This window comes from Nilaparvata lugens, chromosome X (assembly GCF_014356525.2).
Source record: "Nilaparvata lugens isolate BPH chromosome X, ASM1435652v1, whole genome shotgun sequence".
Classification (NCBI taxonomy): Eukaryota; Metazoa; Arthropoda; class Insecta; order Hemiptera; family Delphacidae; genus Nilaparvata; species Nilaparvata lugens.
In genome coordinates, this window is record NC_052518.1 from 78,227,078 (window position 1) to 78,245,715 (window position 18,638).

Genomic DNA, 18,638 nt, shown 5'->3' on the forward strand with positions numbered 1-18,638 from the left:
CAATATCGTCCCCCAACCAAGTTCCCCCCAGCATGATTACATCCCATATCACATTACTTCCCTGCAAATATGTTATGTAATTATCGAAATTTTTATTGAAGCTTCTGATATTCAAACATAATTATGAACTTTAAGTCATTTTCACCATTGGAGAAAAAGTTGTTCACCTCAAAAGCATCAACACTCTTAAATTCAATACTTCTGTAATCATCCAGATGAGCATCCCTAAATGACATCAATTCTACTAAGAGTAAATAAGGTTTTTATTTATAAGAAGCAATGAGAAGAAATTTGTAATTTTAAAAATAAAGAAAAAACTTTGCTCGAAAAACGCGGCCGCCCGTACCCCCCAACCCGCCCATGAAGCCCCATCCCTTTCTGAAATTGTGCGTTTCCTTCTAATACCTGCAAAAAATTCATGATGAACATTTATTGAAAAATCAGCAAGGTACCTGTGATATTAGATATAATGTTGTACAATAATAAACTTCTTCAAACTTCTTAAAACCTGAATGTAAATGAGGAAAGAAATGGAGACGGGAAGTAGTTATAATTGAGAAGGGCTAAGAAAGAGGTTTATTCTGTTGTTGCTCAATTTGCTATATGGTTGCTGTGGAATTGATTAGAATTGTACTTATTCTCCAATTGTCTATCCTTCACGTTGTTGGCTATCAGCAACATGAATACTTTTACTACAATTAATTTACGAAATTGATAATAAAAATGTAATATTACTGCTATCAAATTCTCAAGACTCTGAACCTCAATAAATAACATAAAATTAGAATAAAAAAAAAGGAAATACACTAGGGTACACATCAAGTTATGTCTCCCAGGTAATCTTGCTTCTACATCAGCGTTGAAAAAATCTAATCAGTAAATGTAATGCATATGGACAGTGGAAAAATCAAAATTGTTGGCTATCAGCAACATGAATATTGTTAACTGCAATTAATTTACGATATTAATTATAATAATCAATATTAGAGGTCTTACCAGTTGCATCGATTTCGATATCCGATTCATTGTCACTGAGACCTCCCTCGTTGATGAAACATTCTGGTCCCCCAACGGAGATGGTCCCATCACTCCCAACATCTGCCTGTGACTCCTCCGAATTCTTCACATTCACATTGCAAACACAAAACATTAGTGTTTTAATACAATACAACAATCGTCATTAATTCGATTACTAAAAAATTAAGACATCTGATACGATGGGTTATGGAGACCCATTATGTAAAGATCATTGTCATAAAGGTAGATGCCACAACCTTTATCATATGAATAAAAGTTGCGCCATCACTATACTAGTCATTGTTTTGTTGATAAATATAATATGGAGGAATGAATGAATGCTAAATAACAGATAATGTTTCAAAACCCTGCAAAATTTTTGCTTTTATGATAGTCATTTGTGCATCTAGGTAGTGAGGTAGAAAATTTTCTCCCCGAGGAAAACAGGTGACGCCTGACCAAAAGAAAAAGGTAATGATGCATATTACATTTTTCCTCCGCCAAATTCATATAAATACAGAGTGATTATAAAAGGACTTTACAACTTTGAAAGCATAAAAATATTTATAAAAATTACTTACAGAATTGAGAAAGGTGTCATTTTGTTACAAAACACTTCAAGTTTAAGGTGTGGGTGTTATTTTGGTTCAATGTGACAACCGTTGGTAATGGGACATACATCCAACCGATAATCGATTTCTTGCCACATTCATACCAGCATATCAGGCGTAACTTGTGTAACCGCAGCGATTCGAATGTGATCCGATTTCGGAGGTCATTAAGATTGTCTGGTAGAGGCGGAGCATAAACCTTATCCTCAATGAAACCCCACAGGAAGAAATCCATCGATGTTACATCCGGTGAGCGAGGTGGCCATGCAATTGGCCCTGCATGGTAAATCCAGCGAAGTTGAAAGCAATTGTCTAGAAAATCCCGAACTTTTTTTTGAAAATGAGCTGGTGCACCGTCATGCTGGAAGTAAAAGGGCACTTGTTCATCATGACCGTGCACCACCTCATTTCCATGGAGAAGTTTGGGATTTTTTAAGCATTAGAAAATTAGCTGGTAAGAGTGTGGCAAGAAATCGATTATTGGTGGTATGTTGTCGCATTACCAACGGCTGTCACATCGAACCAAAATAATACCCACGCCTTAAACTTGATTTATTTTGTAACAAAATGACAACTTTCACAATTATGTAAGTAATTTCAATGAATATCTATGTGCTTTCAAAGTTGTAAAGTCCTTCTATAATCACTCTATATATAGGAGATGAGACAACAGGTAGAAAACCATTTTGTCTCTTTCAGACCATACAATACAGAGTGAGCATAAAGTCTTGCCCTGATTTTAAAAACTTATTACAGAATAATCGTTTGACATAATAATTTAAATCTGGCGCTGTTACATAGGTTAGTGTTGGTAGTTTTTTGACCAATAGATGGCGCTAGTGGTCCTAAACAATGACGCTGTAATTTCCTAGATGAAACATTTCCGGATCGGTGGATTGGAAGGGATGGTCCAACACCCTTGCCACCCCGCTCTCCAGACATTACTCCCCTTGACTTTTTTTATGGGGATATATCAAGGACAGAGTCTTCGCCACACCAGTTGCTGACATCGACGAATTGAAGGCTAGGATACAAGCTGCTGTGGGTACTGTGACAGAACACATGTTACAAAACACCTGGCGAGAACTGGAATACCGCTTCGACATTCTCCGGGTTACCAAGGGGGCACACGTTGAAGTTTACTAACGTAAGTGATATTGAAAAAAACTACCAACACTAACCTATGTAACAGCGCCAGATATAAATTGATATGTCAAGCGGTTATTCTGTAATAATTTTTTTTAAATCAGGGCACCCTGATTTTTAAATCACTTTATGCTCACCCTGTATTTTCATCATCTTACACAATACTTTAAATATTTTAATATTATTATTCAACATTGCCTTCAGAATGATTCTTTGCTTCAAAAAACTGCTCCAATATTAACTATAGCTCACTACATCTAACTACAATGGCTGGCATGCGCTCATAGAGAAGCCACGCATGTTATCTAAATGGGGTTACTTTTAGTCCCTAGGGTGCGGATCGACTACTTTACTGCATACATATATAGAGAAGTGCAATACAGGAGTATCAGTACTCAGTATATGAAGTATACTGAATGATTATAAATATCGAGGACTACAGTTAGTGATAAAAATCGAACGTATATAGTACTCCTTTATAACCTTAAGAATTAAAAAAAAAACGTATTTGAATAAATAAAACTATTATAAAAATAAAAAGCACTATACATTTCGGGCAAATTTGTGAATACTAAAAATTAAAAAAATCAAAGTACATTTTTTTAACTTTACTTTATTACTCACTGATAAATATAATAAAGTAGTGTTTGAAAAATAGGTTCTTTTATTTATTAATTTCCAGATAAATACGAGTAGCCCTTACCAAAAATGTTAAAGTATACTGAGTATGTGGAAAATTCAATACACGAACGCTTTAGTACAAACTACATGTAAATTAGTATAACGCCCATGGTAGTTGACGCTGGTTTAGTAAAAGTCCATTAATATTCAACGATATATCCTAATATATTATCCAAATTATATTATGAATACAGTATAGTATGAAATATTACATGAGTATTATAATAGTAGACTATTTAAACTGGTAAAATCATTCTAACACACTCCAGGAAAATTTGTTTCAAGTGAATTTGCAGAGAACCTAGTAATGATTAAACATTCTAAATATTCACCCAAAAACTTATCAGGACTCTCGACACATTTACTCTCAAGACTTTCAACTGAAAGTGATATAAATTGTTATTACCTTCTTATGTTTTTCAGCATCGTCTGCGTAAATTTGGGATGCAGAAGAGGATGTCGAGGCCAGAGCTAATGGCAGAGACTGTTCATCATTCTTATTCTTCCCATCATTTTCTGTTCCTGAAATTAGAAATCAACTATTAGAATCAAGTTTGAATCAGCCCATTCCCCTTGGTATGCAATAACTTATCAGCTTGGTTAAGAGGTTCCTAGCCATTTTGACAATATTACTTTCAACTTACAAATAAAGACGATTCAACCAAAATCAAAATCGTTCAAATCTCTGTTGAAAAACTAAGGTAGGTGAATTAATCATTAATACAATATTTTCAATCTTTAACTTTGAAACTAAAATCACAGTTGCGTAACCTGTGCAAAACAGTAAGGATACACACAGAACGTCCAGGTCGATAAGTGGATTTCAGCTCGCTATCTTTCTTCTATAGCCACATCTATCAATGACTCCGAATGTGATCTTACCATTACAAAAATACCCAAATGAATTACCATTCATAGTGACTCATGTTCTACAATGACCACTAACCAAGGAAAATTATGTTAAAAATAAACGAAATGTATTCAATGTTTTTTTTCTGGAAGACAATTTTACTTCTTTTTGAACTACAAATCAAATCAATTTATTCTCACAATTTACACATGATACAGTACAGAAATTACAGTACATTTATAGATACCTTTACGTTGTGAGAGACTCACATGTAGGCTTAAGCTTGTGTTTGTGAGGGCCTGGCGTAATTCGCTGAATTTAAAATCGATAATCTAAATTATGAAAATGTTACATAAATATAGAAGAAATTTGTTAGTTAAAAACACATTCGAGATGAAAATAGCTATATTCTTATACAAATCAGTTGTAATAAAATATTATGAAAAGAATGACCATAAATTGAAAATAATCAATTATTCACTCACCAGTGGAAGTGGATTGTTGCAGCAGTTTTGAGTTGAGCAAGGAGACCTGGTGATTCAATGGAGAGTTGAGATCAATTCCTGGCTTGACTCCCAATGCTCTACTCTGAGCCAGGAGAGAAGCAACCGTGTTTTTCTTAGGCTTTGAAACACCTCTTCCCAGATTTCTAGGACGACCATCCTAACAAACATGACAAAATTGTAATTTTAATATAAAATTCGATACGTAATAGACATTGGGAAGCAACTGGAGACACTGCAACATTCCCATTCATTCCAAACATTCCCATCTATCTATTCTCATTTCACTAATCTTCTTTCTATAAGTGCCTTTATTTGAAAAACATTTTTTTATGTGCAGATATTTGAAAAATATCAACGGATCAAAATATATAGAGATTGTGTCAATGAATATCAAGAAGGTAGAAAGAGACTGATCTCTCATTGAAACGAATCACTTGAATATGAAAAACAACTAATAGAAAGGAGAATATAATAAAAAAATCAATGAGATATTTAAAAATCATAGGATTGAAAATAAAATGCTTTTCTGTTATAACTGATTTTAATGGGACATCGAATAGCAAACATCATGCATAGAAATTCAAGTTGGAGAGATAGTCTACTTTTAAGGCTGTCAAATGGGAGAGCATTTTAAAAGTACTTCATTAAGTGCAGTTCGATGGAATTGTAATGGATGGCTAATCTAAACGGGAAATACATGCTTTCCATTGAATGTTAATAATATTTATCATTTCACCGCGATTTCCTGAAAAGAGATGTAAGTTTTTCAAGATTTCAAAATAGAATACAATAAATTGAGATATATCATAGTCTCTCAAATTTTAATTATTATTTCCAGACACTTGGCTCCGACAAGAAAATGAAAAAAAAAATAGTTCTTAATTACATAATGAAGGAAAAAATGTGGTTATCAAGCAAGATTGGGTGATCATTTGAAAAGAATATTGGGAAGTACTTTTGTGTCATCTACTTTTATATCACAACATTAATTAAAGATAAAGTTATGTAATTCCTGAAATTGAACAATGAACACGTGACCATCCACAATTATCTGTACTTAATATAGTTTTACTGATGAAGTGGATGGTATATTGAGGAAAAATAATAACAATTAACATCAATGGAACAATGAATGGGAAATATGAATTGAGAGGTTGAATATTAATGGATGTTACAATAGAATAAACAGATGAAAATAATAACAAACTCTTTTATAATAATTTGAATCAACAAGATCTACAATAATATATTATATCAAGATTTTTTTTTAATGATAATTACAGAGTTTATTACAGTTTAGATATTATTATAATTTTAGATGCTTTATTGATAGCTCCAAAATAATCATGTTGAATTAAACTGTTATCTATAATAATTATAAAATTACAAAATTATTTTTTACTTACTTATTTTTATATTGTACTCAATTTTGGACACACAAGTGCTCAAGTGGATATTAATTTAGAAGATGATCTATTGTTTGGTGCTAAAATTATTGTACAATACTCTGATATTAAGATAAAAGAAAAAAAAATGATTCAATGAGACCAGACACACGAAGATTTGGATGCGGAGTTATCTCCTTGTTCTTTAAGAAATTTATCAGTTAATTACTGTATATTTATTCACTGTATCACGAATATAAGTAATAGCATGCGTTTTTGAGTGAAACAGCAGCACGTACCTTATGATGAGTTTCACTGTCATCATTAGCCATTACCATTTCTGCTGCAGTGATCAAGTTCATGAGCCCCTGGACATTTGGCCCAGCCGGTTGCTGGAGGGGAAGTGGGGACGGAGTCACTCTTCGAGGTTTTGGTCCTGGCTTTCGGCGAGCTGAAATACAATATAATATTATATGAAATCGTAGAGGGTTGGTAAAAATTATGGAAACATGTTAGTATTTATTTTACAAACATATTTCGACTATAGGTTTCATAAGGATTCTTTTTTAATTGACAAAACTACTTTTTTTAGCTTCAAAATTGAGGTCCGCATTTACAAGGATATTTTGACTAATCTAATTCAATCTAAACTATCTAATCTTACTTATTCAAGTGATACTCAACATTTATAGTATTGTTTTGGATAACAATTATAGTATTGCAAATAATTATTACAGCTATTCAGAATATCATTGCTTGTATTGCTAAAAAATCAATCAATGGGAAAAACTATAAAATTGAAGAGGTAAAATGAGGAAAAAGATATTTAAAAACAGTTTCTGTATTGCAAATTATTATTACAGTTATCCAGAAAATCATTGCTTGTATTGTTTTGAAATCAATCAATAGGTAAAACTATGAAATTAGAGAGGTAAAATGTGGAGGAAATGCGCAAACTCACAAACTCTATCGGGAGGCGGAGTACCCAGAGACTGGGATAAAGATGACAGCGACTGAAGTGCGTTATTATTGCAAGGAACAGAAGACGAGGATGGCTTCAATGAAAGATTGAGAGGAGCATCCATTTCTGCGCCTGCGTAGTTAACTGGAGTGGCTCGACCATTGCTCACTGCACTGGGAAGCTTGATCACTTCCACACGATCAGGCAAATCACTCTGCACAAACAATACTAAATCAAATACGAATACTTGCCAATATCACAAATCAACGAATATCAGAAATTACAGCAGAATTATCAACTGCGTTCAATTCATTCTTCAAAAATAAATTGAAAAATGAATGCTTTTACTCCCTAAAATCCACAAAATAAATAGAAAGTATCGACTGAATTCAAGTTAAATAGAATGAATTCTAATTCATTGGAGTTACCTTATCCTCATACCTCTATCTCATCAGGTCATTCCTGATACCACGATTACGGTCAAAACTTCACCATGTCATCAAATCGATTACTCCCAAAGCAAACTATGTTCCTTGAACCGGAATGTTTTGATGAGACAGTAAATTTATGCTGTAATTTTAGTATCGTAGTGGACACAGTTTCATATTGAGACTACTCCTCTCCTAAATCATTTTAGATTAATTCACATTAGCTACTATAATAGAGAAAATAAAGCAATGCTCTCTTTCTTCTATGCTACTATTCACTGTGCTATTTACAGTATAGTACATATTCACTGCAATGAAATTTCTTTATCAGTCTATTCAGTTATGAGGTATAGTCCTGGTTTTCTCAAAACTTTAATGAATTCGAATTCACACTATTCTACTTGGACGAGCCCTGAATCAATAGTATAATCGACGCCCTATTTGAAAAACTTTGCCCTAAAGCGATAAAAAACAAAGGAATTGAAATCTTAGAGAAGCTACCAAACATAGTATATAGGTAATAAGCTATTTCTGTCAACTTAAAAAAGCATGTTAACCTGAAGATATCAGCATATTTGTGGAGAATGAGCCGGTTTATTTGGAGGAAAAATGAGACCGGAAAATAATAAGAATGAAACTTAAACTTTTTACCTTATAGTAGTTGTGCGCCGGTTCAATTGGTTTATCGTGACTCAATCTCGGATATTTGCTATCTCTTATTTCAGACTCTGGGTCCTATGAAACAAAAATAAATGCAATTACAACAATAAAGGCATTAAAGGAATTCACAATGGTGAGTCAGTGAATTATGCAGTGATATTTATTTATTAATTCAATCATTTGCCATAGCACAAGTCCTACAAAAGTACCGCAGGCTTAGTGTGAAGAAAACAAAAACAATAGATTGAATATAATCAACAAGGAGGTATCTTCTAGGAAAATAATTCAAGTACTTCACAAAGTTGTGAGAGTTTAGATGAGTAGAGTTAAAACAGTCAACTTTATAATACGAGGGCAGTTTGAAAATGTTTCGACCTTACCTAACCATGAAGATGACAACCGCCGTAAACAAGATCTGGTGTATCGTTTTGGTCTATTTTAATAGTTAGTTACTCGCTAAAATTTCAGCTTATTAGAGATATTTCAACTTTGTTGGATGATAGAGCTTGAGCTTGATATGGAGGCGTTCCACAATATTTCTGAGTGTAAATTATTAATTTCATTTAAATATTACACTAAATGGTTTTAATAATTACCGACAACGGCTGTTTATTTTTCCTCTCGATGACAAGGCCGGTAGAAGAGAGAGTAGGCATGACGCTGACTGAAGGAGGGTCCAGCGAAATGGTTTTCTTGCGCCCTCTGTTGGTGGTTCCCGGTACTTTCGGGCCAATAGCACTGGTCGTATATTTGATAATCTCTGTATCCGGCGGAAGACGCACTCCTCCCAAGATGCTTTGCTCGCTAGAAATAAATTATTACAACTTGCTCACAATAACAGAATAAAAATAACAGACAAAAATGTGAATTGAATATTATCAGAAATACATTCAAGCTGTTTGTAGTAGAATATTATCAAGTAACAATAGAAGAAAATCTAATAAAAATATGAAGTGAGTATTAATGAAAGGTGCCTCATCATCTAATTGAGTAGTTAGTTCGATGATTAAGCCCAAGTATAATACCATTCTCAAAAAAATCATCATTTCTTAGAATTATCATTTAGAACATCCAGAAATCAAAATAAAGTTCAGCATTACAATACAATTCAACTAAAATTTGATAAAAGACCACCAAAAAGAAAAACCACTGGCACGTTTTCGTTATTCATTAAGAGTATAACCAGACACAAATGATTACTACAAGTATCTTTACTCTATGGCATAAACTGCCAATAAATAGTGCATATTTCTTTGAGCAAATATTTATATAGTCATGAATAATATTCTAAGATCAATGCATCCTAAGCTAAGCGTGTGCTCAAGGATGATACATCTGTGATGTCTGTACAATCGGATTTCGGTAGGATCAATAAATAGGAGTAGCGTGTAGGTACTTTAGTGAAGTATCAAATTTCCACTTTTAATGAATTAAGCTAAATTCCCACACAACAGTGACAGTGAAAACGAGTAATAACTAATTATTAATTTTGTTTCCATCACAAAAAAAAACAATATACATTTCACAAAAACTTTTCGGTAATTAACTGACCACTGCAAGTGAGCGTGGCCAGTGTGTAATTGAGCTGTTCATTTTAATGCATACAGAATAATTCAAGTCTAGTCCGCATACCGGTAACTGTATTATAACATCAATTCTGCCTGCAGTGCAACACAATGAAATTTGAAATAAAGACAATTAAACAAAAACACCTATCTACTACCATTTTATCAATAACCGAGTGTTGTTTACTTCAATAACCATTTCCCGTTGCAGAAAAGAGTGGGAGAAATATAATTTCCACGACTTTCAATTAGACTATTCCTACTCAGCCCGTCCGAGTGAGTATGAATAGTCCCTTTAAAACTTATGGGAATTATACTTTCACTGTTCACTGTCACTATTGCGTGGGAATCCAGCTATAACTAGTATTCTTTTAGTTTCTCTGTTTTTTAAGACTTGATGCTCGATATGTTTATGATTCCATCAAGTGTCAATCTAAATATCATAGATTGTACACCGACACTTGATGGAATCATAACTACATTCGTGGCAAACAGTTCAAATGGGATGAAAACTTTGAAATATACATTCAATACACATATTAAAGGAGACAAAAATGTGATGTACCCATGCACTGAAGGAGGAGCAGTCAAGGCGCTGACTTGCATGGCCATACGCTCTAACTCTTCTTGTTCTCGTTGCCTGACTCTGTCGCGTTCGCGTTCACGTTCGCGTTCACGTTCGCGTTCACGTTCGCGTTCTTGCTCGCGCTCTCGTTCTCTCTCACGTTCTCTCTCCCGGTTGCGCTCTCTCTCTCGTTCTCGTTCACGGTGACCAACTGAAGCGCCCAACGGTGGTGGGAATATGGAAGATTGGTTCTTGGATGAACGTTTCTCACTATTCGATGCTGCAACATTGCAGAATGGAATTGGTTAAGATTGAGTTGATAAAAGATAAGAAACACAATAAGATGGAATATAAGTTTACACATTTGTTATTATAGAGTAAGAAGATTTCTCCTCGCATCCAACCTGATACTGTAGTTACATTACATGGATTAAAAGTCATACTAGTACAATGATTTACTTCCCTACTCTACACCATAAATTTTGTTGATATAAGCTTTCTTTATAGTATTTTTAGTGTTCATATTAAATCTATGATGAGACCTACGTGATGTGGCGTATCATCTGCTATTTTCCACACGTGTGGAACATGTGTTTAGAAACTTGTATCCAACTTGAATTAGTTTGTTTATTAGGCATTATCAATATTTTCAGTTCAATATTTGTATCACAGCATTAAAGTTTACTTATTCATTAAATTGTATTCAAAATATTTTATCATAGGAAATTATCAATTAAATTTTCTATATTGGTGACCCCGACGTGATATGAACACGCAACCTTCTAATGTGGCGAATCATCTGCTATTTTCCACACGTGTGGAACATGGCAGATCATTCACCAGAGTTAACATTTGTGTTACTATCCTTGTCTATCATTTGACAAAGCAGACAGCGCAACCCTTTTCTAGCTCTACAACGTTGCCAGATCGTTTTTCAACAATGAAGAAATATAATTAGTTAAAACAAAATATTTAATCTCAATTATCAAAAATCATTATTCAATCATTGAAAAATGTTTTTTCTTGATTAATAAAATAAAATTGATTATTTTAACTAGAATGAACAGTGGATATTACATAAGATATACGTGTATCAGCTATCCTTATAAATTTTTATTCCTCTATAGATGGCAGTGGCAAAGAAGAAAAAAGGCAACTGTTCTCCTATCTTTCTTCACTGTCATTATAACGAGGACCACACTATAATTCAAATTCTATAGGTATAGTCTATTGCAATGTTTTTATTGTGCAGGAGAGCTTCCTGGACAGAATAGGAAATTGCATCAGGGGATGGCATATACTCACAACTATTTTACTAAAGTTGAATAAATATTGTCTTGAATAATTAATATTGTTTTTTATTCTTAAAATGTAAATGTTTCTCGTGGTCATCCTGTATATCTATACCATTCTTTATTTCACATATTAGTACCCTCTTTATTAATTCTAATCGCAGACTGCTCTATGTGTGACCGGGCTCTAACAGTTTTTAGAGAGATCGAAATGTATCTTACAATTTTTGTTGGGCAGTTTATGAGGCTGGGAGGGATGAGTGACCATCTGGTAGCCCGGCAGGAGGCTCTCTGGTGTGGGTAGTCCTGGGAAGGAGGCTGCAGCTGAAGCCTGGACAGCCTGCACTCTCGCCAGGTAGTCCTGGGCAGCCAAGTGGCTCGCCATTGTCCACCATGCTGCACCTGCAAATTCATCCATACATATAAACATCCATACCCCACAAACTTATACATTAACAAGGTTTTGAGATTTTTAATTTTTTTAAGATTCGTCAAGATTTTTGTGATTTTTTAAGATTTTATAAATTTAAAGATTTTTTAATTTATGATTTCAAGATATTAAAATATTGAGATTTCAAGATTTTTGGATTTTAAGATTTCAAGATTATAAGATTTTAAGGATTTTCAAGTTTTTAGGATTTTAAGATTGAAATATTAAGATTTAATACTTGGAAGGGAAGATATTGCAAATTTCATAAAGTCGTGACGGACACGCTGGCTTGAACGGATATGTTGAGTGGATGAATAGTGAAGAGAAAGATTGTCAATGGCCACATTAGATGAAGGCACAAGAAGAAAAGGGAGACCAAGGAGGTGGTGGAGAAATTGGAGAAAGATCTGCGAGTGTTGGGAATTAGGGGATGGAAGATAGTGATGGTGATGGAAGTCAGATGGGAAGGAATTGTCATGGAAGCCAAGATCCACATAGGAATGTAGTGCTAAAGGAAGAAGAAGAGGAGATAGATGATTACTACATGTAAATACGGTAGTAGATTTAAAAGGTATCTTTATGATTTTACTTACTGGCCGAATTGAGACCGAGACTGGCAGCCTGACTGGCAGCCACACTGAGCGTGCCGTAAGTGCTGGTGGTCGGCGGGGGAAATGCGGCACTCGCTCCCGCCCCCGCACGGGCACCTGCACCCATCATAGCGCCATACGCACTCGACAGCGGATGTCCGTACGCGCCAGGCATCGCTCCGAAAAGCGGGTGGCTCGAAGCTGACAAAACACATTCACATACATCAATTGAATATAATCATAGAGTAAAGATAGCATAGGTATAATAATAATATTCGTATGGCTTTTATTGGTAGGGAGTCCCTGACGGAAGTTCCACCTCGCCTGAATATGTAATTAAAGCGGACAATGGGCCTAACGACTGTCATACTACAGCCGGGACCGATAGTTCAACGTGCCCATCCGATAAGACGGGAGTGTCCTGGTGTCTGGTCAAAAACTTTTGGCGATGTACAAGTTTGAACCGGGGATCTCTAGGCTGCTATGCAAGCACTCTAACCACTAGAACACGGATCACTCCAGCATAGGTAGGCTATATGCATAGTACCTAGAGCAGAGGGTACTAAGGAATCACACTAGAGTACTGAAGTAATTGTCAAACCAATACCGCGTAATGCTATCAGTTCGGGAGAGAATATCACTATAAAGCTCAAAAATGTAAATATAATGAATGACTAATAAAATTGTATTGTGTTCTATTTTGCTCTACTGCACTCTCTTTCATGAATAAATCGATGTATTTGTTGTGAGTACTGTATTAACATACTAGAAGGACAGTACTAGAAGACTAGAAGGTACTAAGGTCTTATACTAGAGTACATGGGCTACCACAGTTGAATAACTTATGCTATCTCTTCTCTATGATATAACATTCATCACAAAGAATAGATTACAGCTAATAAACGTTTATGGAAATTATCTCGCTCAACTGTGGTAGCACATGTACTCTAGAATCACTCCTTGCTACCTAGAGAACGCATAGGCTTATAATGAATGACTAATAAAATTGTATTGAGTTCTATTTTTCTCTACTGAACTCTCTTTCATGAATAAATCGATGAATTTGTTGTGAGTATTAACAGAACCATAACATAAAAGGATGGTTCTGTTGTTTTAATGCTTAGTATAAAATCATAATATGCATGTATCATTCACAAAATCTTTTTAATCCAGATCTAAGGAGAAAATCTTAAAGTTAATTGTGTCTGGCCTGCAACCTGCAATTAGCTACAAATTGAATAATTTACCTATTTCCCAAAATTTGTCAAACACCGTATTGCAATAAATTTGGGATCTCTATTTATCTGTTTATAATATTGCGATGATGTAGTCAATAACAATAATGACGTGAAGCTGTAGTCTAAATCAATAGCTCTATTTTCATTGTTACGTGTGGGTTGCATTACATTGTCTAGTGTCATATTGAACTTTTGACTGGTCTATTTTGAAAAATTTAAATTAAAATATTGTCATTCACACTTACTTTCTTGAGTTTTGATATTGATAAACTTATCAGAATCTTCGATTGTGATAAAGCTTAGTGATTTTTACACAACAACATCGCAATTAAAATAGGATATTTGATATTCTGGAAATATTCTAGTTATGGAACAGACAAATTCTAGCATATAATTAGCTTTTGAAAGCAATAGCAATGAAGATTGCAGTTTGCTGTTAAAGGTCGTTTTTCAGGTTAGTAATTTCCAGTAATTTCTTTTCTTTTGACATATCAATCTAATCTATCTCAATGTTTTATGAATGTAAATGAATAATTTCAACTCTGACGAAGTACGGTAACGGAGATAATTAATTATATTAATATCATGAACATTATTTTTACCATAAACATTGAATTAAGGACAATTTATTATTTTAATTGAAATTTATTTTTTAAGTATTATCATTAATATCATAAACCATGATATTATCGTCTGGAGGTCGAGATGTAGTAATTGAGAATGAGAGAGAGAGAGAGAGAGAGAGTGAGATACAGCATGGAGCTGATGATCACTGTATAGTATAAAGAATGCCTATCTGATCTAGATAAGAATTGGCGCCGAGCGACCAAGCTCGCACATCCGGTATGCACTGTGTCAATAATATTACCCCATCATAATGGTGAGAATCAAAGTAGGAAGATAAACCCATAGTGAGTTCCACGTTATAATGCAGTAGAGAAAGGAAGAAGAACAGTGGAGGATTTTTAATATTCAATAAATTCAATCTTTTTCATTCGATTGCAAAGTTTCGATCGCATGGAATATATTTGTGGTTGAACAGCCCACAACATGACTCATACATAAATCACATTCACAAACCGATTAACGAATTCTTTCACGCTGACGTCCAGTACTGTACTGAATTTTACTGACTACTTTGTCAATATATATTATTTTCGTCTGGCAGTCTATGCAATTTCCGTTTGATGTCCTCATCAATTATATTTCCTCATCAATCTCATCATGTCTAGAGAATAAGTTTTAATCTTTTCCTGTTAGAGTGAATTATGTTCAAGTTCAACTACCTTCTGCAATCCATAAACATTGATTGTATGTACTGGTGTGTATATTCTCATCATAATTTATACTATTACTTCTGATAGTAGTCTATTATTACTCAAGCATAAGAAAGTGTTCTCTTTTATATTACCAAAGTATTATTTTGTTATGCTCTTGTTCATTGTAGTTTTCATATTCTTATTATTATAGTTCCCTTGCAACAGATGTTGAATGTTTATTTAGTCGCTGCTTAGGTTCAATTCGGTGATATTCGAAGAAATATAGGCTTTGTTAAATTGACATTAAATTCTACTTTCTTCGGAATTTAGAAAATTTTTTGATCATTATTTCAACGACTCAAACATCTTTACATATTATATTTTTGAGAATACAAATTTTATTAAATTCAATTAGTTGTATTAGAATAACAATTTTAGTGAAGTAATGTGTTTTTGTCTTCAACTCAGTCAAAAGACTCGTCAATTTCGCAATCGTCAAATTAGTGGTTTCACCCAGTATAAAGAGTGTGTCTTTGGTCCGTGAGTGAGAATTCTTTTCCAGTAAAGTTTAAAAGAATTTGAAATGCATGTTTCTCTAATTTATTATTTTTATTCTAAGTGCTCAAAAACTGCATAGTATGGTCTCGCGAGCAACTACGAGATACTGAAATCAATTTCGGAATTAATACACTCTTGCTTTCTATAGATTTGAGATGTAGTGGAAGCAGATTGAAGAAACCCCGTGAGTCAGACTAAATTTTTTTGAGAACTGAGTTGATACTGAAAGACATATGTTATTATTAATATAACTGTAGAACTGTACAATAATGTAAATAATACAAGAAAAACTTTGCTTCATTCATGTGCTGGAGAGAAGAAATAAGGCATTATATTTTTCCAACTAAGATTTCCCATGTAAATGTAATTGCATAATGATCCATGTAGATTTCCCATGAAGGTAAGTAGTGTGCAGAATTTAAGTTCTACTAACCAGCACTAGCGCTACTCAAATCACGAAGCGACTCGTTACTCGACTCTCAGAGACGCAGCATGTGTTTTGAACGCGCTCAGATTAGGCGATTCCAGTATCGGATTCTCTGAGACTGCAACTGAGGGACTCAGTTGCTCGATGACTCGACATGCTGTTCGCCAAGCGACTCGAGTATCGAGTATATTCAATAGAGTGAGGATGGAATTGAAATGGGATAGCATGAACATGAAGGAGCAGCAAAGTTATACAATAACCAATTTGAAAATGAAAAAACTTTATAAAAATAAGCCGACAATTACAGTTTCGAAAAGTTGTACGGCTACTGACTAGTGTAATTAGTCCAGGCGCTGGCTTACATTGAGCATACATGAGAGAGGCAGAGAATTTGACTTCGGATTATTGTTAGGGGGTCTTTAGTGTATATGAAACTCGATGTCGTCACGTCCCAGGGTGGTCGACAGCTTGGTGGGGAGGGGGGTAAGTTGTAAAAAACGCGCGTTTATAAAATCGCCTGTCCTGCAGTTACTATTCATAGTACAGCTTTTAATTTTTTCTCAATATTATGTACACATAACTGGCTTTCAATGTGGTCCTATACTTTTTTGCGATAAACCGCTTAGTTTTTCCGTAAAAAAATAAAATATCTCAAAAAATGTATTTTTTTATTAGGGACTTTTTGTTATTTCTTGAATATTCAAGTAATTAGCCGACTTAGAGGAAAAGGCTCCCAATAAACGTTGTAGGCCGTTTCTTGCTGAATCCAATGATATATATAGTTTGGGGGTTACGATCATAGATGCGGCGGTGGGAGGGGGATAAGTAGCACTGTTACGCTGCGGCGCGGTCCTCCCCCATGATTGATTAATGACTGTGTGTAATGGCCTGTCTATCGCATCGCTCCTACTAGTCTATGCATTCAAATTATGTATTTCAGGAACGCTATCTTATGTATTTTCGGTCGCTGAACACGATTTTTCAACTCTCAAGCCTTAATAATTGATAATTCTCATCATAATATACTAATTATGGTCAAAATTACAAACTTCATCTCATTCTGCAAGGAAACTAATAAAAGACTGTTTGAAATAAACGAAACTTGGGTTTCAAGAAATATATTAGGATAGAATAAAGTTAATATTTATATATGTTTATGTTCTATTGTTTTTATTTCAAATTAATTTATTGTGATTTGAAAATTACAAACTTCATCTCATTATCATTATTTATGATTACATTGTAATGATAAACCATCTTGTTAGGAATCCTATATGTGTTTCTCAATCGATAAAAAACTGATATTCCATTAAGAGAGAATAATTATTCGATTTAGTTCAATTAGATTGAACATAACTTATCATACATATGATAGACATATGTGTTTGCCAAGTCCCGTTCAATCTAATAGAATCTATAAATATTAAGTTATTAACATTTTGTTAATACCTTTGGTGTAAACACAGCTTTATCAACAGCTTTTTCTGTAACTTATATCTACTCATCTGGCTGAGTTTGACTGATTGTCTTGGGGTGGTACTTGAATGAAAGTGGAATGAGAGATATCTTTGTTGAATTTGAAATATTTGGAGAGAATAACTTACTGTTGGAAATCTATTGAGGGGAGATCAGTATAATTAAGGTGTGAGAGCAAGCAATCAATTCAATGAAACAACTACAAGGACTCATGAACGGTTCAAATATGAGTGATTGTCAAAGTATATTTGAAAGAAGTCAGGAGCTATTTGTAGAGTTTTTTTAGAATCAAAATCAATGACTACTTGAAATATTTATGACTGATTATTGTAACATAGTTTAAATTATCTCAAATTGTATTCATGCTCATAAGGATGGACTCTGGTATTGCACATAGAAACTGTTCGAGAAAAGATCCCATAATTTTTTCATTCAATCACACAAACTATGTTATAAAGTCTGTGTCATATCTAGAAAATATAAAAAAATACCCATAGAAGTGGAAAATAATTTCCAATAAGGAAACATTAACTCTATACAGTCAATACATTGACTCTTTGTCAAATGAAACCTTGAAAATTTAATAAATGTGACGACCGATCATGCTTTAGAGCAAACCCTCATTAGATCATCCAAAACTGAGTGATTGGAATAGCTAGTTCTTCAAAGGCTTTCCTAAAATGGCTGCTACTACATAAATAAATCTTCCATCAAAGATATTCTGATCAAGTATGTTGACATCATTATGGATATCACTGGAGACTGTGAAGAAAGTCATCTAATGAAGTAAAACAAGAATAATGAGAGATGAGAATGATTTCCAGAAGCATAATCTTCTCAAGAGAACATAAAATTTTTCTTCAAGACTCTGATGGACAACAGAATCTGCATAATGTTATCAATGGTCTGGAAGCAAGTGAAGAAGTGTGTGATTCTCTTTTCAACGTATAGAAAGAAATAGTTATTCGGTCTCCAACGATTTTTATCTGAACA

General features: G+C 33.9%; 1 protein-coding gene across 1 annotated transcript in view; it reads right to left on the bottom strand.

Annotated features, from left to right (window-relative positions):
• Positions 1-18,638, bottom strand: part of LOC111051023 (bromodomain adjacent to zinc finger domain protein 2B) — a 137,276-nt gene that overhangs the window by 75,326 nt on the left and 43,312 nt on the right. Inside the window, exons 4-14 of the mRNA XM_039442064.1 lie at positions 12,691-12,888; positions 11,890-12,069; positions 10,376-10,655; positions 8,842-9,049; positions 8,237-8,320; positions 7,158-7,371; positions 6,496-6,647; positions 4,791-4,968; positions 3,862-3,977; positions 997-1,120; positions 347-405 (exon numbers count right to left, since the gene is read on the bottom strand). Coding sequence (XP_039297998.1) covers positions 347-405; positions 997-1,120; positions 3,862-3,977; positions 4,791-4,968; positions 6,496-6,647; positions 7,158-7,371; positions 8,237-8,320; positions 8,842-9,049; positions 10,376-10,655; positions 11,890-12,069; positions 12,691-12,888 — 1,793 coding nt within the window. The remainder of the gene's footprint in view (positions 1-346; positions 406-996; positions 1,121-3,861; positions 3,978-4,790; positions 4,969-6,495; positions 6,648-7,157; positions 7,372-8,236; positions 8,321-8,841; positions 9,050-10,375; positions 10,656-11,889; positions 12,070-12,690; positions 12,889-18,638) is intronic.